This window comes from Mchenga conophoros, linkage group LG18 (assembly GCF_057382185.1).
Source record: "Mchenga conophoros isolate Kocher_MC1m ecotype Shallow Benthic linkage group LG18, M_conophoros_male_GT1.1, whole genome shotgun sequence".
NCBI lineage: Eukaryota > Metazoa > Chordata > Actinopteri > Cichliformes > Cichlidae > Mchenga > Mchenga conophoros.
The window spans coordinates 7,077,949-7,101,214 of NC_140543.1; the positions used below are offsets into that span (position 1 = coordinate 7,077,949).

At 40.1% G+C, this 23,266-nt stretch overlaps 1 protein-coding gene across 1 annotated transcript in view; it reads left to right on the forward strand.

Annotated features, from left to right (window-relative positions):
• The window catches only part of LOC146553114 (receptor-type tyrosine-protein phosphatase N2-like), a 220,548-nt gene that overhangs the window by 159,041 nt on the left and 38,241 nt on the right, over positions 1 to 23,266 (forward strand). Inside the window, exons 13-16 of the mRNA XM_085256023.1 lie at positions 90 to 302; positions 10,117 to 10,314; positions 17,805 to 17,952; positions 19,901 to 19,974. Of these exons, the coding sequence (XP_085112149.1) occupies positions 90 to 302; positions 10,117 to 10,314; positions 17,805 to 17,952; positions 19,901 to 19,974 (633 nt within the window). The remainder of the gene's footprint in view (positions 1 to 89; positions 303 to 10,116; positions 10,315 to 17,804; positions 17,953 to 19,900; positions 19,975 to 23,266) is intronic.

Genomic DNA, 23,266 nt, shown 5'->3' on the forward strand with positions numbered 1-23,266 from the left:
TGAGCTGCAAAGAGAACCACTCACCGCAGATAAAAATAGTAATAGACGCAATTTATTAACCAATTCATCTGTTCTTTTGTGGCCCACAGGGAAGCCAGATCAACCAGATCCCCACCAAGTACAGCCAGACAGAGTCAACCAAGTTCCTCATTCTCACCGTCGTGTCAATCCTGTGTATCATTGGAGTCCTGCTGGCCTCCACCGTGGTCTACTGCCTCCGGCACCGTTCCCACCACAAGATCAAAGAAAAGCTCACCAATTTGGGAACAGATACAAGCAGCGATGCTACCGCCACCTACCAGGTAGGAGTTGTTACTGTGCCATCTGTGCACACATTCACATTATACATATATATTTATATTAGAAAAATGTGTTGTGTTTATAACACGTGAAAGATGCATAAACAGGAGTTCTCCTGTGTGTGCATAACATTAAGAAGTGGAAGTTTTGTGGACCTTCATAATGAGAGAGCCTTTTATTACAACCATATTTTTGCTTCTTGTAATCATCATCTTGCAACTGATGGCAGCAGTTTTCTATTAAAGCAAAACAGAACAACGCGATACGTGTTTATTATTGAGGTGCACTGTTTTGTTTTTACAGTTTTTGTAATACCTGTACTGTTTACAGTAAATCTCACACGACATAAATAATCCACAGTAAGATTTGGTCACAAATTATATATTTTTTTAGGACTCATCTTTTTTAGATTATTTAAAAAACACGCCAAAATGCACTATTATTTTTCCCTATGTAATTAAAAATTGCAATTTTTTTAAAATGGCTTGAAAATCCCTGCTTTAGTCTCCGGGGCTGATTTTGTGATTTAAAGGAGACAGACTCTGTGATTCTCTTCTTTCAGCGTCGCCTTCACTCTCGTGTCGACATGTTTTAACTACGTTAATGGTGTGTGGTGATCGCTGATTGTCTCCTGCTATAATTTGTTGTCTGAGACATGAAGTAATATCACCAATCCAACAGGTTTTCCACCTCGAGTTATTTCCATTCCCTCCTCTGCTTGCGGTAATTATCCTTTGGCCGGAATAGCCAAGTGTGAAATTTAATTTACAGAATCCAATATTAAGTGGCTTTTTGAGCAAAGAATTAGATTGAGATTTTTCCGTCTCTCTTTCTCGCTCTCTCTGACCTTTTCCCCACCATGTTTTTAAATGAGAGTAGTCCTGTGAGCATTGATTTTATAATGAGCCCAGCTTGGCCCCTAAGTGCTTACATTTTATGCTCCTCTTCAGGGATTTTTACCTCCTGAAATAGACTGTGGGACTGCGTCAAAGGTTTACCTCATCACTGCTGACTTACAGATTCACAATGTTGCTTTTTGCAAATAGAGATATTGCTTACCAGTAAGAGAGAAGCATCCCTTACTGGTTAGCGAGAGAGGTTTCTAAAAGACGATTCAACATTCATGCCGCTAAAAATTTCATTAAAATTAAAAATCTGTTTTGCACGAGTGCCCTGGCCAGTGATAGGTTGATCTCAGTCTACATAAAATATTTGTTTTTCCTCAGAGTGAAAAACTTATCTTCTCGGTTACTTAACTCCGAGAGTCACTTTAAGCTTCTAATTGAAAAATGCTAATTAAAATTCACACGTAAGGCTGTGTTTCCGCTTTATTTATCTGATTAAGCGCTTACAAAAACCTTTGTTGCTCATTCTTGGGAGGTTTCAGTCTTGCTTTGCTCGCACTCCCAAAGCTCTTCTAGTTGATTCTCTTTCCTCTGTCGTCTTTATCGAGTCTCGACAGTGAGCCGCCGTCATCCTCAGTGAAAGACCTCAGTGTTCAGCTCCCATCTTAGCCGTGTAAACCTCGTCTCTTTGTCAGCGCTGCTGTGTAGAGGGCTTCCCTGGGCTGGAGTCTGTCTGTGTGTGTGTGTGTGTGTGCGTGTGTGTGCGCACAGTCTCCAGGGCTACATGCAATTAAAGCAGACAGGAAGCGGCAGGCTGCCTGACGGCCTTACTACTGCAGCTCCTTCATGCTGGCTGTCAAATAGACACAAATATGCACAAACACATGCGTGCTGTGTGTATGCATGCACACTCTAACCAACCGCTGCATATTAATGACTCTTGCCCTGGGCGCGTTTGTTTGAGGCCTCGCTTCACATCCTTACACACGCACACACACACCGCCTTCCAATCACGTCACCACACCACCACCTCCCTCTGAATCCCCTCCACCTTTGGCTCTCAGCTCCCCGGCTCCCAGCGCGTCAGTCAAGCAGTTACGGTGTAACGGCAACGTGGGATTGGCCGACACCAACAAAGGAGATGTTGATTGACAAGCGTCGACAGAGGACTGTGTGCAGCGTGTCAGAGCACTGGGCGGGGAGATGGTGGATGATGCTTGTCAGTCAGTCAGTCCCTGGATTACTCTGTTGCCAACATGGGAGTCTGCAACGTCGTTGTCAGTTTATCTTTACATCTGATTCGAACTTTTATCTGCTACTAAAAGTCTTTTTTCCCCCCTCAAAGCAGAGAGGAAACTATCCGCTCCGCAGCGTGAGATCATTGCACTAGATTGCGGCGAGGCTCAACTTTTTGCATGGATGTTTTTTTCACAAATCAAGAGATATCATCTTGAAGCATTATCATTTTTAAAGATATCATCAGCCACACCAGGAATTTTCTTGAAACACGAGAAATGCTTTGATAACTAATGAACATATTTGCATGTTTTTTAAGAAAGAAAAAAATATAGACTTGTTACTGATGAGGGTTTTTTTTTTAGCTTTTCTTTTTTGGCGTCCCTCAGCCTGCCTTACTCCACTTTCACAATCTCTCTCTTTCTCAATTCAATTTCAAGGACTTTCATTAACATCATAAGATCTTAACATCGCTAATGAATATGTGCAAAATGCACTTCCAGTTCATCTCAGTTTAGATTAAACAAGCAAACAATAACTCTCGTTCTGTCCTACACCTCTGTTTTCTCTGTATCCCTTCTGTTCTTTTCTTATTTGCTCTGTTCCTGAAGCTTTTTTTTTTAAGTATCTGTTCTATGTATATTTTAATTATAATTTACTTTACTCTTTAAATTCCTTTTCCTTAACACAGATTCGGTTAGGTTGCCCCTTTTATTTGCTAGTTTGCTTAAGCACAGAGGAAGGGCACTTGGGTGAAGGCCCCTGAATTTGATTTGGTCAGAGGGGCATGTAAACAGAGGTACCCCTGTGAGCCTGACAGGCTCTGCTGGCACACCCCAAAAGCCAACCTTCGTCCCTATTAGCAAGCTTTTCTGAAAAGGGGGTGCTTCGGGTGGCACGTGCCTCCCAGCACTTACACGCCCTGTGCTGCCCCGGGGCTGATGTATGATTCGAGATGGTCATGTGGCACCAAGTGGATTCCCTGGCATGACGCCCATGAGAGGGGGTTGTTGGGGTTTTTCTTTAACCTTTATTCATATGGGAAGAGTTGATGTGGCACATGTGCATCTTTTCCACATCATGCTCTTTGATTTTCTTCTTTCTTATTTAGTGGCTTGGATAAAAAAGGCCTGTGTCAGGAGCAAATTTAGTATGCACTCTATTTTTGACTTCTTGTGAATCTGTGTCTTTTTACCTGCGAGTTTCTTAGTTTCATATAGCAACTATGCTATGCTAACATTCTAATAATTAAAAAAAAATTTTTAAAAAAACTTTTTCAGATTGCTTTTAAATGCTGACATCAATTTTAATAATGATTCCTTCCCTCCCAGACAGACCTTTGTTTTGATCGAATGGATTGTGTCTTAAAATCAATTTAAAAAGACTTAAAGCTCTTTAGAGATTGGTACTCCATCATGCTGAACATATACTGTATATCCACCCTTATTTATTGTCAGATCTAATGCAGTAGTTGATCTAGATGACTCCAAACCTTAGATTTGCCAAAAAGCATTTCATTCATGAGTTATACTTTCATTATAAATTAATCGAGAAGGCAGCAAAAGCCAGTATGGATTTCCTGGAAAGATAATTTTTTCATTTGCTGCATTACAATATCTGCTGTTTGGCACAGCACTGGGCTTTTGGATGACCTTGAATACACTAACAATAGGGGTTTCGCTTAAAAGCATCTAATAGACTGCATGGATTCAGTGCCACTGAGCAGAAACAAGATGTAATGTCTTTAGTAAAAGACTCAGTGGAACCCAACTGTTACAGAGTCCCAAGTAATGCACGACCGTACAGCATGGCTGCTTTGCATTCAGTGCACTTAGCGTACATGCTCGTAAACAAGCAAAAAGTTGAAGGTGGAAGGCTGTTCACTCGTGAGTGGTCACGATTTTGAATCAAAGAAGAAAGAGAGGGAACGCCAACCACTCTTTAGTAGGCTTTGAGTGATATTAGTGCCAAAGGCATTAGCATGTGTTGTTTGGTGTTTCTGTCAGTTTAGTCAAAGCTAGAAAATACGCATCAGACTGGCATGCTGATGATAAACCAAAGTCATTAAAGTGATGAAGTGTGTATAGTTTAAATCAATAGAAAAAAAGAAAAGAAAGACAGAAAGAAAGAAAGAAAGAAAGAAAAAGATACTCGTGTTTGTATGGACACTGCTCCGGGATGGGGGAGGTGTTGGCACTGTAAATCTGCACTGTTCACACTCTAAACCTGTCCCGAGTTATATTCTTCCTTCACATTATTTTATTTTTTTTTTATTTTTTTTAAGCTCTAATTGGCTCTCGGAGGGAAGCCATTTTGAGGCAGTTTTAATTACATCATAAAAAAATTTGCTGCAGCTGCAAAGTTCACCGTGTGCAGTTGTTCTGGTATGAATGCTGTTGATCATGTGTGACAAAACGCCCACAATTCGGTGTGATTGAGCGGATTGAACACAAAAAATGGAGCTCAGAGGATGTAGCAAAAACAGGAAATCGGGCAAACTGGTGTAGTTAGCAGCCAGAAGGATATTTATGGGGCCTATTTTGGTCTTTTATTAAAGATTTGACATTGGGTAGTTTGTGTGGTGCCATAAAACCCCCTGTGTGAGCTGTGACAACAGTCTGTGTGTCTTTCTCAATACTTCGCGGGGCGATCGTGGCTCAAGAGTTGGGAGTTCGCCTTAATCGGAAGGTTGCCGGTTCGAGCCCCGGCTTGGACAGTCGTTGTGTCCTTGGGCAAGACACTTCACCCGTTGCCTACTGGTGGTGGTCAGATGGCCCGGTGGCGCCAGTGTTTGGCAGCCTTGCCCCAGGGTGGCTGTGGCTACAATGTAGCTTGCCATCACCAGTGTGTGAATGTGTGGGTGACTGGTTGTGTAAAGCGCTTTGGGGTCCTTAGGGACTAGTAAAGTGCCATACAAATACAGGCCATTTTACTTTTTCGCATTTAAATGTTAAAACAATAAAATATATCCTGTCCTTAACACTAGTGAGCATCATTCATAAAGGGACGTGCAGCCTTTAGTGTGGTCTATACCTCCAACTACTCAGAACACATCAGGAAAGTTAGTCATGCCAAAAACATCTCCAACAGGGTCAGTCAAGGTCGTAATGGGACACCTCATCATACAATAATGCAGTTATCACACAGCTAACTATTTAATACATTAATCATTTGATACAGAATATCGATTAAAGTGGTGTTATTACGAGATAAGATGATTTACAACCCTGAACTAACAGCACTGCAGATCTGTAACCAGAGACACACGGCTAAATCTGATAAATCCACTTAGCCTCCATCCATAAATCAAACATTTGAATAAATAAGAGTAATACTGTAAAACTCTCCAGAATTACTTCTCAGTGTTCTCCATTGACTCAGGAACCCTGAGAAATATTTCTACATACACTGGAAAGTAAAAATCCACATGCTTATGTAATGATAAGTAATGATAACTGACGCTGGGATGCCCTTATTGTGACTAGTTTTAATAATGACATGTGAAAGGGCTGTTGATCTTTTTTTATTGACAATTTAATTATTTAATATATAAAATGTCATCAGGACCACTCAAAATAGTTTTAAACCCTAACCCAAAAGCTGCCTTCAACTTAAAAACAACAAACTTAGATGCTAAATACTTACATACTAAACTTAAAACGTGCTAAAAACAAGGCTGCTGCAAAGCACTGACACTGCAAGTCTAAAAATAAAAGCAGCACTTGAGACTTTACTTAACTGTAGGTCAGTGCTTCCTCTAACAGCTTCTAGTACGCACTTCTTTTAAATCCAAGCGTGTTTATGTTTCCCCACCACCGCCCGCAGCGCCGTCAGAATCCCCGGGCCAGGCATCGAAGCACTTTAATAATCTGCACACATTTATGAGACTGTGTCCGAGCCCATAGATCATTGTCAGCGTGCCGACCTACGAGAACATCAGACAGATCAGATACGGACTAATGAAGGCCTGCTCACATTACCTCCACCGTCAATCAAACACGGGGTCAGTTAATCATCTGCGTCTCTCTCATTAAGAAACACAGATACCCACAGAGTTTTGGTCCAGGTCTCCTGTTGTAGTCACTGTCCTTGTAGGCTCGTGCAGGTGATGTATGGCTTAAAATAGTACAAAGCAAAGGATGTGCCAGGTAACTGTTCCTTTACAAATTTACTCAATTATTAGATGATTTTATTTATTTATTATTTAGATTTTATTAACCGGGTTTATTTGAAAGCCTGCTTAATTTCCAATGCAGAAGGCTTATTTCTGTACTACCTATAAACCTCGGCAGGTTCAAAATGACAGCAAAACTTCAGCTATTGTTAGACTAACAGGTTGTCTGACTTAAGGAAAGATTCTAGTTACAGCATTCAAAGAGGTTGGGTATGAGACAGGAAGACAATAAAAACAAAGCAATTATACACCCACAACCAAATCAGCCAATTGGACAAACAGAAACAAAGATTCCCCCAAGGCCCGTCTCCAAGCTGCATTCAATTTGAAAGAGATTTATTTGAATATAACCTGTTGTGTGTTGAACCATCTCATGAGCCAGGCAAATGTTACACCTGTGGCAGGTGAGCTACACAGCCTTTTTTGCATGGCTGGGTCTAAATTTCTCAATACTGAGACTATCTTATACAATCCTTATTTCTCTGAAGCCCACTATTTAAATCAAGAGATTACTGTCTTTTTTAGCCAATTTTCTTCTGATTGGCCGCCCATCCCAAAGAATGAGCAGGTGGGCAGACCAGACAGAGTTGTGTTCCTGAAATAACTTTATTAAGGATATATCCTTTGAAATCTGAGAAGAGCTTTCTGAAGGGTGAGCTTTTAATAACAGGGTGTACTTCCACACATGTTGACCTTATTTCAATCTTTGGTAGAGTCCATCTCTGAAACAGGATACATGTTACAGAAAATGAGAAAAAGCACAGCAGAGTTTAAGCATGTTGCTGATTGGAAAACACTTCTGACACAACGCTAAAACCAAGGAAAATGTACTCTAAAGACTGTTTCTCATCATTTTTCAGTAAAACAAGTCATCCAACACTGTAAACGCATTAAAACAGTGCACGCTATTTTAATGTCGAGTATACCCCTCTGCTTGGCCTAAAAACCCAGTCAAATAAAGGGTTGAACACTAAATTAGCACATGTATCTTTCTCTTTTTTAAAGGAATATGCCCTCCAAAAACACTACGATTTTTTTAAAAAATGTTGCCCATTCTGAGAAATCAAAATATAATCTTATTTTATAAAATTTATTGAAAGAGTAGAAAAGGCAACCACCTTCATCATTCTCAATATTGCTAACTTAAATGCCATTTGAAAAAATGAAAAAGTTCACCTTTAAAGATATTTCAAAAAACAGCCAATTGTGTTACACGTGATGGTTATCGCAGAATACCACAATGCTATTTTACCGTATAGCAACATCTTTAAATCTTTAGCTTCACAGTCTTAAACTTTTGTCTTTGAGTTTCTTTACATCCACACATGAAGTGCTGCGTTGATAGTTTTTTGATGTATGTTCAAAACAAAACTGAGGAAATTAGATCGAAACATTATATGCCACAAAATAATCAGTAGCATTTAAACATGTCAGATAAGGTCACAGATAGTTTTAACTGTAACATGAGGGTTTTAGTTCTGCACATCTTTGTTCTGGATTATCAAAAACTGTGTGTTTTTCCTTCCTCTTGTATCAAGTGGCACAGTCATTCCTTACAGCTCACTAAAGGTCCTGCTGGGAGTTGTGTAGAGAAGACGCAGACTGAAAGTTCGATGTGGTGTCAATATTTCATTGTGGTCACGTATCCAGAAAATGACAGTTTGCTCAGGCGTATGAAGATATTGTACTTGCTGCTAAGAAACTGAGCGGCATAGTTTGCCAAAACCTTTTTATAAAGTTTTTTTTTTTATGTATTCAGGGGAAGCTTGCTGAGCATGCATGCTGTTTTTCCACCAACATCCTGGAAGCTGGCCAGCATTCAGCAGTGTCTGGTTCTTTCACCATTCCTGCCCAGGTGTTTACAGCCAGTCGGAAGGATTTCAGTTTTGCTCAAAATGTCTTTTAGTTTTATTCTTTTTGTTGTGAGTTTGCTGTTTTTTCGTGTGTTTTGTTTGGTTTTTTACTAACTTGTGATTTACAGGAGCATGACTACACAAGTTGTCACTGAAAGTTGTTTATGAAGGTCAGAATACACTAAGCCCAATTTTAATAGCAAATCCCATTTTCTGTTGCTTGAATCCACTCTTTACTCACATTCACTCATTATGCCCACAGTGGCCCTTTTTCATTTTTATGATTTTAAGCCTTTTAGATTTTAGAGGACAAAAAGAGAAATAATAAGAACACTCACAAATACACATTATAAAGAAGGCAGGATTTTTTTGGAAGGAAATGCTAATTAACACGATGAAACTAACGGTTCTTAATGAGCTCAGGAATGTTACACTCATATGTACAGAACCCTCAAGTCATTAAATAAGCTTCATTGTTCCGCTGGCAAAAGTTTGGACTGTCAACTTTGATTCTGAGAACTTATGACTGACTTCAAGTGATGGCCATGTGACCTAAAACACTGCTTTTTAAATGTGAATTACCTATGTATATGGGGTAGCTGGTGTTTTGCAGCTACTCTAGTTTTAGGCAGTGCTGACGTTAGTCCATTTCTCCATCATATCCATTTTGTGCTACAGTTGTTGCTTGCCAAGAGCTTCAGCCTTTCTGGGATGTACTGTGTTATTCTTCAGCTGTCTGTTTTTTCCATCACAATCAATCACTTTACAGAAGAAGTGATACACTATTTCGCCAGGGTTAATTTTTCCTCTGAAATGAGGAAGACAGACATGGTACAAAAGGGTACCAGCCAGTGCTAACTTGTTAACATGCTAAATTCAGTTCATTCCAGTGTTATTTTTATAACACCAAATGACAACAATGGTCACCTCAAGATGCTTAATATTGTATGGGAAAGACCCTAACATAATACAGGGAAACCCCAACAATCAGACAAGCCTCTATGAGCATTCCTTTCATTCCTTTAACAGGAAGAAATCTCCAGCAGAACCAGGCTCAGGGAGGGGCGGGGCCATCTGCCCTGGCCGGTTGAGGGTGAAGGGAGGGAGACAGGAGCCAGAGATTAATCAGTAGCTGTCTCACTTGCTTAGTTGATTTTACTGTTCAGTTATTTTAAAAACCAACCATGGTGTGTACTGTACTATTAGCTGTTGCTCTAATAATTAGTCCCTGGGCAGCAATTATGAAGAAACCAATGAGTGTTAACCAGCCACAACTTTATTTGACATGTGTCAAATAAAGGTCGGTTCAAAAGCTTGCTAAGATTCTGATAATAATAGTGACCACAACTGCAACACAGCAGCATACGAAAACATTAAACTCAGCTACCACCATTACTGTTCATCAAAGAGAAACAACCTCATCAGATGCAACTGCAGCAAAAGCAAGCTCTCAGTCTGTCTCCATGTTTTAGTGGGGTTTTTATTTTACCGTTTACAAACTGTCAGGTGTATTTATTCACTTCCCTTTGAAGGTAGCATGCTACAGCAAGGCAACATTATCTGCTGTTAGTTCTAATTATATCAGTAGTGTTAAGATATTTCAAACAAATTTGTCAGCCAAGTGTCGTAAGTCATGCATGAGTAAAATACTACTAGGCCCCACCTACGTGACGGCAGTGACTAATCTGTAGCGCCTTCCTTCCCGTAGGAGCTGTGTCGGCAGCGCATGGCAGTCAAGCCCCCAGCCGAGCGTCCGGAGCCCATCTCCTCCAGGATCAACAGCGTCTCTTCTCAGTTCAGCGATGGCGGTCAAGCCGTCAGCCCCTCGGCACGGAGCAGCATTTCCTCCTGGAGCGAAGAGCCCGCCCACTCAAATATGGACATCTCAACCGGTCACATGATCCTGGTGAGTTTCCAGCTGAGCAGTTTTGATGTAATCATCACACAATACAATGTGAAATATGTCGAAAGCAGCTCACTTTTTCACCACTAACAGCCCTGCAAACATATTTCATGTGAAAATAAAAATACTGGATCTGAATGAAATTTTCAAATGACGAACAAACTTTAGTCCACTACAGTTTTTAACTAATTGGCACTGCTGGGTAATAGAGCTATCATTTTTAGAAATAGAAATTGTAGTTACCTCAATTTGTTATAGTATTCCTAATCCTTATTAGTAAAGAAAAAAAATACATTAGTGTAATTGATTTTTTTGTTTTGTTTTCTGTAAAGTTCATAATTTATCTTTATTTTAAATAGAGTACCTTTCTTTATAACACCAACACACGTGCACCCTATATTACACACCCAGAGCTGATGAAATCAGTTTATTTTAAAAAGAAAAGAAAATAGAGAAGAATAACACTAGGCAATGGATCCCTTGGTTAAACTAAATGTGCCCACATCTCGAGTGGTTTAGCTTTTCATCCAGCAGAGCCTGTGTTGTGCTTTTTGGTGTTCGTGTTTCTACGAATGTGAATGAAAAATGCATCAAAATAATGAACAAAATGAGATTGTTGCAACTTATTTCTGTAAGTTGCTCTTAAAATAATAACCTTATGTTAGGCTATCGTCAAAATGTTCAATTAAATTAATTCTAGGAACCAACACTGCAGCTCCTGTGCCAAGTGAAAATGACGTCAGTGGCCCAAATAAGATGTCTAATATTGATCGTTCAGAGAAAACAATGAAAACTTCAGTCGGATTCAGTTGGATTATCAAAGTAGGTTAATTTCCCCGAGAAGGAGTTTACAAAATAATATTTAGAGTAAATTTCTGTTCTGTTCTAATTATTCTATTAATAGGATGTTTTTTATCTTCCATTTTTATCATCTTGCCTCCCACTTGGTTTACCATTTTAACCAGTCTTTTAAACTCAAACTACTACAAACTACTTAATTTTATATTCCGTACTGATAATTTCCCCTCTCTCACACACACACACACACACACACACACACACACACACACACACACACACACACACACAGACTTTTATCCTCTTGTATCTCTCTCATCTTTCTTCTTGTCTTTTTTTTTGTTTTTGCACATCTCATTACACCCACAGTTTCTATAAGCAGTCTTATTTCCCTCTTCAATACAGCAGATGAAAATCTCTATTGAACCTTGGTCGCTTTCTGCCAAGCGCCATCATAATTGCGATACATACCTACTCACTTCAACAACCCACCACCCACGGCACCACCACCTCCTCATCCCAACTCCCCCACCCTGCCTCCACCTCTCTCTCCTCTCTCTCCGTGCAATATGAGGCTGCCGGCAAGATGTGAAAGAGCGGCCTTTTTGATGTGTTCAATAGGCACAAAGATACTAATTACCCCAGAGAGTTGCACCAGAGTTGTGTTCAGGAGAGATGACTCCCTCTGCAGCCCTTTGCTGCTGCAGAGTGTCTCTGTTGTTTTACACAAGCGTACAGCCAAGCTAAAACGTTTGGCAAACGCACCCACAGTATATAATGCATGCATATAAAAAGCTTAGGTCACATACAGATGAAAATAGATTTGAGTTTTGACAACAAGGTCTGAACTTCTGCAGGTATGTTTACTTTATCTCCGTGAGATGAATCCATATCTGCAGAGGTGTCACCGCTGGAGAGTGGCATGAAATAAAGTGTTTCTCAAGCATTCAGTCAGTGTGTGGGCCACAGTCTGGTCAGGATGAAATTGTTCAATCATAGCAACAAATGTATAAAACGATGAGAGGGAACCAAGGAGACAGACTAAGTGACTCTAATGTGTCTATGATGATTAATTTTGTGTAGGTGATGGAGATGAATGCAAATTTTAAAAGCCTCTTCAGAGCAAATTCAAAAAGTGTAAGTGGACTTTTTCATCACAACATTTCATACATATAATATGGTGCTTTTTCTTTTTAGAACAAGAGACCCTCATCCCCATAAAATTAATTTAAACCTTTAAATTGTTAAATTCTAAATTCACTAATAACAATTTTCCTTTTCCAAAAGAAGTCTATAAGGAGTCAAAAAGTATTATTGTTTTTAACCCAATCTTAAAATCAGGAAGGAAAACAGAGGATATTTGATGACTTGGATAAAAATCATTACCTACTCTTCAACAAATGAATGTGTCCTGAGGGAGAGGTGATAGGTTGGTGGGTTTAAATGAGCAACAGTAGACTATGGGGTGCCTGTTATGAAATCATTTTTAGACCAAACATGGTGGGAAAAAAATATGTTAAAGAAATCTTCCCATTCAAAGTCTGAAGCATTAAACTGATGAATGTAGACAAGTAAGACTGCAGTTTTTAGGTGATATGCCAATGCCATGTTGTCGAACTGTGATTTGCAAAGTTTACACTCTAACTTTTGGACATGTATACCAATAAAATCCTTGGTCAGCATCTGTGATCTAGTGTCAGTTAGAAGCTGCCTTAGGTTAAGTAGGTCCAAAGTTTTGGGGGAATTTTCTGGTTTGGTGCTCCTGCTACCAAAATACACCATGATGTTGCTCTTTCTTCTTCTAAAAGTAACACCAGGGATGTTCCAGACAAAGAGAATTGGGCTAAGTCAGACCATACTGACTAAACACTCTAATTCCTCTAATTACAAGCAATGGTTTTACTCAGATGCAGTTGGGATTAGGAAATAATTGCACTTGCTTTAGTTGAGCGATTAGTTATGACGTAGATTTTTGATAACCAATTCATTTCAGTTTTATTTATATGTTACCGAATCACAACAGCAGTCGCCTCAAGGTGCTTTGTATATTTATAAATATATATGAAGATATAAAACTTACACCCGCTGAATTAATATGTATACGTACACATACAGGAACAACTCTGGGTTTTTGCAGTATTTTGTGATACCAGCAATACTGTCAGAATAATGATAGAAGCATCCTCTGCTACATCCAGAACGGTGGATTTTCAAAGATCACGATGTTTTATTCATCTAACAAATGTATGCAGTCAGATATGCTTTTACTGTGCCCATTTAATAATGGTTGCTGTTTAGTCGTTGGAGTATAAACATAAAATGTAACTCAAATGGACTCCTTTTAATTGCATCTATGCTGTTTAATAATAGTAAACCTTTCCCAGTGGACTGGGTTTATTAGGAGCCTTCTGTGTAGACGAGGAGTTGATGTCTCATTTAACTTGAAGTCCATGTTGTTGTTTCCACTGAGGAAATAAAACCGATAGGACACTGAGGATTCTGGTAGTTTGTAAGTCACAGCGTGCTCATCAACACGGGCCGTGATAATGTTGGTTTTTAGTTAATGTTAGCAGGCTGTGAGCTTTTTCAGTTATGTCATTTCCTTTTAATCCACTTCAGTTTTGGCCTGAGAGAGAAAAGAGCAGAGAGATTGAAAACAGAGAGAGCAGATGTATCGTATTACACAGACTGGCCTGGAAGTGTGCTTCAGCACCTTGGACAGCTCCACGGTCTCAGTGAAACAAACTGTAGCTCTGAGTTGTCCAAGCTGACTCCATCTAATAATACCAGTGTCATGTAGAAAAAAATTATTTTTTCAAAATGTCAGGAAATCAAGGAAGGAACATGATAGTTTTAAACCAGCCCGCTACTCTTTGAAACCGAAAGGTCAGATTGTTTTCTCAACCCAAGTTCTCCAGGTGGAGAAAAGTTCAAAAAGCAAAAAGCCACTTACCAATTTTCTTAACCGTTTTTTTCTTCATGCCCCTCCCATCTTTCATTCTTCTTCTTTGTTTTTTTTACCGTTTACCCAATTTTCCTGCTTTTTCATCCACGCAGCTTTTTATTGCATATTCTTCTTACCCTATTGCCTGTTTTTGTGTTTACTCTTCATCCTTTTCCACTGCTTTCCCAATTCTGTTCTGCCTTTTTCTTGTCCACCATTTTGAAAAGTGCCTACTTGTGACTTCTCATACTTTTGTTTTGCAGTGACAACTGTAAAAAAAAAACAATAACAAAAGAAAACAAATCACAGTTAGCTCATTTGAATTTCATACCATGATGTGGGACCTGAGTAGCAAATTTGATGGCAGCAAACCTGGGTTACAGTCGGTATGTTTCGGGAAAAGTTGAGTCGTTCGGTGAACCGTCACAGCAGGAGATCAAATCCATTACTAAGCAAGACAAGTTTGGCTCTGCTTTGAAAAAGTAAATATTTATATCTAATGCCCAGCCATGCACTCAAGTGAGGCAACTGTTGAGTGATTAATAAAAATCACCAGCTTCAAAGAAAGGAATAACGTGACTGCTCGTGAGCTGCAGTGCCCCTCCTCTCCACCAGCCCTCCCACCTCCCTACAAAAATTAATTGCCTCTCGTAAACCCCTGGCAAATTCCATGTCATCATCCACCCACTGATTTTAATTTGAGGCGAAACAGCTTTCACCATCTTATCTACGTTAATGTATTACTTGGTCCCATGTGACTGGGACCGAGATCCCCCCCCCCCCCTGCCCCCAACACCTCCCCCACATCCTCTCTGCTTGTGTCTTAAGAGGATTAGGCGACTCTATATATAAAGCACATTATCTTGTCGTTTGTTGCTGGCCAAGTAAGTGTTATAGATTATGCTGCAGCGGAGGCCTCCGTCGAGATTAGCCATGCTGGGAATCTGTTGTGGTTTTCGTAGCTCACCATCAGGCCAGCTGGGATGTGATCTGTAGAGTTGATAGGTCACAGGGCAATAGCTGGAGGATGAATGTGCGTCGGGAAATGGATGTTAAATCACTCTAATGTGGTCTGCCGAGGAGGAGGAAGAAGCATTCAGCTGCGGAGAAGTTAGCCTCGTGTCAGGATGATGTCAGCTTTTAACTAAAAATAAGATAGCTGCCTCTGTGTGAAAGATGGATGAAAAAAAAAAAAGATGGATGTCGATGGATTGGTTATGATGCATTATGTGTTTGTGTTGAGTTCACAAATGGGAAGATTGTTGCCTGAATTGTTGCAAAATACTTAGAGCATGAAATTTCATTAGTTCTTAATTGGACCCTCAGCATTAATTGTATCTGCAAATAGACTTAAGTTTTAAAGTTACTTACTTGTTGAAGTGGCACCTTGTTCTAAAATGTATATAATGCAACATCGATCCATCTTTTCTTGTCCTCATGAAAGCTTTGGAAGCCTTTTTGTACTTCCTACACCGATGCAGAATGCATCAGATATAAAGAAGACTCTTTTAAGACATTTAGATTAGCTCTTAAAAGCCTCATCACTGGCGCTGATAGCACCTTATGTAAGATGTTTGTTCCAGTATGACACCATTAGTGCAGGAAGAAGGTGCTGTTCCACAAGGAGAAAAAAAATCTCTGTAACAAGTCTCTTATTCTTGGTTTTAACAGCTAAATTTACGAGTTCAGCTACATTTTCAAAGTAAAAGTGCAGATTCTGCAGATGGTCAGTGTGAAGCTAACCTCCAGTCAATAATAATTCATCATCGGCACAGAAACTGTTATTACCGTTAAATAAATATAGTCAGGTAATATGTATTCTGCTCTAACATGAAGTGGAGCATAAAATAGAAATGCTGAAGTAGAGCACAGGTCCCCTGAAATTGCACTCGAAGTGGCTTCGATAAATGTGTTTTCCACAACTGGATACCCTTCCCTGCTGAGTAACAGTATCCCACAGTGATTTCTTTCCACCCACTTCCCCTTTCTTTTCACTCTCTTTCGATCCAAAATGGCTGCTGCATTACGTCAACCTCCCTATGCGACCAGCTTTCATGCTCCCATTTCCTACAGGTGCTTAGGTGGCGCGTCAGAGCCACAATGGCGGCTCGAGCAGAGTCTTATTGCGTAGCGGGTTTTATTGAGCACCTTTGGCAGCTGTAAGCCCCCCCCCCTGCAGTAAGGGGATTATTCAGTCTTTGGCCGACACATGGTGATCTCAGCACCTCCTGATTGGATTGCAATAATCCCTTTACACAGCCACAAAACCCTATTACTCTGGCATTAGAGAAGGAGAGAGAGGGGCAGGGGGTAGAGGGCAGTTGGGGGGAGGCATCAGATTTGGACTCTGTGTGTGTGTCTTCTGTAGGACTGTGTGTCTTTCTGCACCCTAAGTTATATACGTGCTTTCTATGTGCATGTGTATATTCTGTCATTTTGTGTGTGTATTTGAGTGTTTGCTTAGTGTGTGTATCTTGTTGCCTGCGTATGTTTCTTTTGTGTCTTTGCAGTATGTGGGTGAACTATTTTTTGTACATGTGACCTTACGAAAACCTTTATGTGTGGTTTCTACTTCAGATGTGTGTATGTGCATTTTCTTTGTGTGCCTTTTGATGGATCGGGCCTCCCGCTGTTGATAAACGGCTGCGTGCAGGTGGAGGGTCGCAGCTTGTGACCTCCTGTTACATCATTGCTGCTTTTAGCAGCTCTGAGACAAATTTAATAGAGAGCTGATACTACAAGGAAAGTCTGTGTGTTTCAGTAGGGTTGTGTGTATGTGCGTGTGAATGCAGTGTCATGTGTAAAGCCTGCTGTTCAACAGTGAGTATTTTGAGCTCACTTAATGAAACTAACAAGCCTCAACACTTAGACGTTAGCCATTGGAGTAGGCGTGTGCTTGTATGTTAAAAATCATATACGTGCATTTCATCTGGACAGTTCTCCATTTTCTTCCGCCGCGCGGACATCTGCTCAGGTCGACTTCCATTTTTAACAAACTCCTCTCATTTTAGCAGAAAGCCATTAGGCCTTTTTTGGAAGCTAATTCTGATTAAGATCAGTCCCATTTGTAACTGCCACCATAAATCACCGCTGGTACCATTTAAAGAACCACACCAGCTCATTCCGTTGCCTCATCCATTAAAAAACGAGCCTACCGTCCATATTTTCCGAGCACGGGCTGCTCATTTTCAAAGCTGCTTAAAAAACAAAGCATCACTGTTCACCATCAGATACCATTACCATGGCTTTGCCAAGTGTTATGGTAATAATTTGTAGGCAGTTGATCAAAGTCAGTGAATTAATTAATAGGTAATAGGTAATGGCATACACTGCTAAAGATAGGTGTGTCTTATAAAGTGAAATAGCAATATGCATTTTGGCACTAATACTTTGGTTTAATGGCACCACTAGATAATTATTTGCTTTCATTTGAATGTTCCTGGAGAAAAAACTCACAACGTTTAATAAAGATTAGAAAAATGTAGCTTCTAAAATAGAGGATCGTAATTGGTTTAGTTCAGATGGTTGTCATCCTGAACCAGAAATTTTAAGGATTGCCTTTAAAAGAATCAGAATTTTAAGGCATGACCATATTGAGCCAAAGCACAATAAAAACAATTGCAATCAAAGATTATTAAAAGAAGGGAAACCCTATAATGAATACACCGCAGCAAGTTTCATGTATATAAATCTGTCTCTGATGGGAAAGTATAAGCCTGACTCACCTACTCTATTGACTCTTTTCCTCCAGTCCTACATGGAAGATCACCTGAAGAATAAGGATCGCCTGGAGAAGGAGTGGGAGGCACTGTGTGCGTACCAAGCTGAACCCAACGCGTGCACCATCGGCCTCAAGGATGGCAACGCGAAGAAGAACCGCTCCGCTGCTGTTGTAGCATGTAAACAATGACTTTCTCTTATTCTTTCCGTTCTTGCCACTGTGTCTTAAAGGTAGTAGTAGTGTACAATGTACAAGTAGATTTTATAGGAGACTTTAATTAATTTATTGACAAAGTGTGAACGATTGCCTTTAGTATCAACAAAATTGGATAATACCGTGTTTTAGTTTCTCTAACATGTTTAAAACCTAAAAGGTGTTGCAGTTCTGTTGGCAGAGACACAAAAAGAAAAGACTGCATTACTGGTGGAGCACAAAAGCCATCAGTTCTGAGTGGAACCAAAATTCGGCTGTTACACCTCCTGATGTCAGTCGTCCAAACATGGTGGCATTACTCTCAGCACCTCTCAACAACACTCCCCTTATATTCTGAGCTCAGCCTGTATTATCAGAAACCTGGAGCAGATGCAGCTAGCAGAAGGGTTGTAAATTAGTTTTCTATTAAAGCTCTCCTGCACCGACCTCATCAATGATTAAAATTTCTAAGCTTCTGTGGAAATAGCCCATCTAAAAAAGTGCTGTCCCATTCTCTCGACCAGGCCGAGGCTTAATGAAATCCAGGTTGTCAGCAGGGAAAGCAGTTTGTCAGGAATAAATTGTGCTTCCTATTTGAAGCACCACTGGCTTCTTCAAGAAAAAAAAAAATTCTGAACTGTTTTGCCGATCACCGGAGGCTTCGGAGGAGTGCTCGCAAGAGTAGAATGCACAAACTCGGAAAGTTTGTCCCTCTTAAAAATTCACAGGATCCCAGATGATTATGGCAGATTCTCTCAAGGCTAAACGAAGCTCCTCAGTTTTAATTTAGTTCCAGAAATCACTAAATGGATGATCTGCCTACCTCACAACAAACACATTTTCCTATGCAACTCAAATTAACCAGTGTTTGCCCAGTTACCTCAATGGAAAGACCTTTTTTGTTTATTTTTTATAGCTCCATAATTCTTGATACAATTTCAGCCTCATTGTGTTAAATATGATCAAAAAGTTCTGTCTCTACCTATAAAAAATAAAAAATACCCTAATTTTCCCTTCAAGGTCATCTTCTCGTGCACTTCTGGACTCTGTTCAGTGGGGCTGTTATATAGCTAGAGCAGAGGTGTTGAACTCCAGTCCTCGAGAGCTGGTGTCCTGAAACTTCTGCATGTGTCCCTGCTGCAACACACCTGAATAAAATTTGTAGGGTATCAGCAAGACTTCACTGCATGGTGGCAACCCCCAACTCTACTCAAGTAAATTTAAATAAAAGTGTAAGTTTAATTTAAAAAAGTACTTCTAAAACTACATGTTCATTCACTCTTGAGCTGCTGTAACATAAATCAAATGGCTGAATTGCCACCTCAGCATGCAGTCAAGTTCTATAGACTCTTGCTAATGACCTACTAATTTTATTTAGGTGTGTTGCTGCAGGGACACATGTAAAAGTTTCAGGACACCGGCCCTCGAGGACTGGAGTTTGAAAGCTGTGAGCAAGACATCGACTGAATTTTCTAAAGTGGCAGCCATGCCGACAGCATGCGAGAGTATAATCGTAAGAGGTAGAGCAGCCAAATATATTAATGTGTTTATTTTGCTCACAGCTCTTAATACAAAGGCAACAGTGCACAGCAGAGTTTCAAAACTTTTGTCTCATGAGTGTGAAGTGTTATGTGAATTTGTTAGAGGTGCCCTACAGACACACAGAGAAAGTTAATAATCAATTAATAAAATCTCTGAGGAAAAGTAAAGAAGAGATTTTCTTAAACAAGTCAACTAGTTTCCTTCTGAGCTCAAAGTAACCTTGTCAAAGCAGAAGGGAATCCACGCTTCATGACATGTTGGCATTGTTACTTATAATCCAGCTTTCTTAACACGTATACAGAGAGAGCCCTCATTATAATGCATATAGCATGACCAAAGAACACTTACACTGCAAAGACGAAATATGCTGAATTCTTCCATTTTTGTTTCAGATGATCACTCCAGAATCACCTTGAAGGTGGAGAGCAGCCAAGGCAACTCTGATTACATTAATGCCAGCGCGATCGTAAGTACCTCCTCTGCATTCTAACTCGGTGCTTCACGCCGCTGCTATGCTAGGCTGCCACAGCCCCCACGGGGCTTCACAGAAACAAAGGCAGCCTACCGTTGTCCAATATAAATTTTGATGCAATGCTTGCTTAGTTTCGGTGGCAGCCTCTCACAATATGTATGTTCTGCACCATGAATATTAATGATTGTTATACAGCAAACACCCCAGGTGAGTATTTGCTCTGGGGAGGTGTGGGAAAGGACATGCGTGAGGCTCTCGATTCACTTCTCATTTGTGGAAACAAAATTGATCCGGAGGGTCCTGGGAAACTATTGTTTGTGACCTTGGGTTATGCTAATTTGACACTACTTTGTGTTTACTATTACAGTGTGTCTGCCTTACTGGGGTCTTTTTCTTTTTGGCACGGTACAGATTTAAACAGCCTGTAGGAAGGAAAGGGGTAAGAAAGAGCCATATGAATTCAGTAAGTGAGTGTATCAATTTGGAAACCAGTGTTGAGTAGTAGGTTTACGTTTCCCTTGAGGCAGATACAGTGGTATTCCATTAAAAGCAACAGAAACGCTATGCATTTCAAATCTGGGCGTTACACCAGAACGTGGCTCCGTGTGTGTGCGATTGTGTGTGCGCAGGCGAGAGCATGTGAGAGAAGGAATCAAAACTATACAGGAACAAAAGAGCAACCTTGTCTAATGTTGCAGGCACACAAACGAAGCAACACACGTACCCACATACTCGCTAAAAACACGCAGTGCACCATGCTGAAACCAAAAAGAACACACAACCTAAAAAACTAACAAGCATGCATGAACAGCTGCACATGTAATGTACCTACACACACACACACTGCAACATTAAAAAACATCCATTCCAATGGTGTCCATGCAAGGTGCTTGTCTTTCCATCGAGAGTAACTGAAGCACCGTGACACAATTGTATGGTGTTGTCCCGAAAAAATAAAATGCTGCACATTCACACCAAAGCAATTATCTGTATGTTAGAGTAGCTGTTTTCTACCAACTGTCGAATGTAAGGTTGATCCATGTGTTCTGATTCGACATCATTTACATGAATTTACATGATTAAATTAGGTGAGTAGTAATGGGGTTTGAATTGGCTCTGCTATGAGCAAGTTTATTGCATAATGCAGCCGTTGGTCAGCCTGGTTTCAATGCCTTGTGACTTTTCTTCCTTAACTTTAATGTGGAGGATCAAGGATTACCATTTTACATGATGCAGTTTAGACATATAAGGTCGCTAAACTCACTTTTTTTTTTTAGCTCTTTGAGTCTGGAACAACTACAAGTTACGCTAACATGGCAATTCACTAATTAAGCAACAAAAGCTGAACATTTAATTCTGTCTTTTTACAAGTTTGAACTATATCATTGCCATCGTATGTTTTAAAAGAAAAGCAGGAGGATCACAAACTTCTTAGGAACGTTTTTATTGGTTATCCTGTATTTGTTAATCAGAGTTTTACAAATGCTTTGTGTGGCCTAAAGTCCAACGCACACACATAATCAGTCACTCAGTTGCACAAAGTTACTCAGAAACACGATCAATCACTCAGTTCCTCCCTTAACACACAAACACCGTTAGTCTAAAACAGACTCAATAGTTTCCTTGCAGACTCAATCAAACGCACACACTTTCTAAGACATAATCAATCACTCACGTATTACTCAGACACACACACACACACGCTTATTTTGGTGCATGTCGTGTGCAGATAACACTGACTTTAAATCAGCCTCACAGTGTTTATTGGCAGTCCGGTTGAAGTTTTTGATTAAGGTTTTAAAAGAGTTGCACTGAAGAAAATTAAAGCAAATATTGCATTTTGTTTCCACTCTCGTTCGACATCACAGTGTGTTAATGCATCAGGGTGTAGCACAGGCTGTCCGTCCTGAAACGTTACCCAGCAAACAGTGCTGCCAATTTCACTGAAAAGAGCTTTTGCGTGTCCAAATGACCTCAGTTAAAAGAAATAACCCAGGAAAAACCAAGGATCTAACACTATATGACAAACTACAACAGGAAACACAAGTTCCCAATGCAAGTTTGCTTGTTATCTTAAAGTGTGGTCACACTTTACCACCAATGTAGATTAGCTTCACCTGTGATAAATAAAATATTTTCAATTTATGGTTCAGCGGGAAGTCTACACCGTGACCTACAACGTAGCCGCAGACCCCTCTGAACCCTTCAACAGAAGTCTAAGTCAGGCGTTATGGGACTGGACTGCAGTATACTCAACTACCAGCCAAACTCACTGACAAGACAGCTTGCTTGTTGGTATTCTTCAAAATGTAAAGTAAAGAGAAAAAGTGGTTAAAAAAAAGGAGCAGGATCAAAGATTTTGACTTGTTATGAACACAAGTCATGACAGAAGTTTTAAAAAGAATCTGCGCATGATGAGTTTTGTCTCAGTGATAGAAGCGTTATGATTATCGTTTCCTAAAATAGACTCACAATTACAACTAATTCACATAGCTGGCAGCCAGCATTTTAACCCCAACACACAGACACACACCAACACACACACAGAGGTGTCAGATTGTAGTAACATCATCAGACTAGTCAGACTCCTTCCTTCCACAGAAAAGACAAAAACCCAATAACAAGGATAATTACACACGTCACATCCTATACTTTTTTTCCCTCATTAACAGGAGTGTGTGTGAAAGACAGAAAGACGGTTGTCCTTTCGCAATGTCACTAATGGTGGGGTTTAATTCTGGATACACTTTGCGATGTCAGGAAGCATTGTGTCTCCGCAAAGAAAGGGAGGGTGGAGAAAGAAATAAAACGACAGATGTCAAGAGTAGAGAGCCCTCCTGGTGCGTCTTTCCTTCTCTGCTCATCTTTTCATCTTTATAGTGACTCTGCATTTTCTCCCAGCCTGCTGTATCTTCCCCTACCGTTTTCATCTTCATCCATCACAAGGTTTCAAACTTTACAATCTCTTTTCTGCCTTACCCGACCCTTTTCTTATAATTTCCCAGATCTTACCACTCTGAATCTTCCAGTTTCTTCTGTGTTTTTTCTAAACCAGGCTCTGTATAGGCAAGGGGAATATTAGTGCTTCATTGCAGTCGCGGATCTGAGTGAAATTCTGAAAACCTCTTATGTGACTGGAAGGCAATAGATTTTAGCTTCTGATGCTTCTAAGACACTCATATTGTGTAACGCTTAGTTCTGCTTACTGGGTAGAAATGTCTCTCGCAGACATGACATAAATATTCAGGTACATGGACAATCAAATTAAATGTTTTCTGTCATTTTG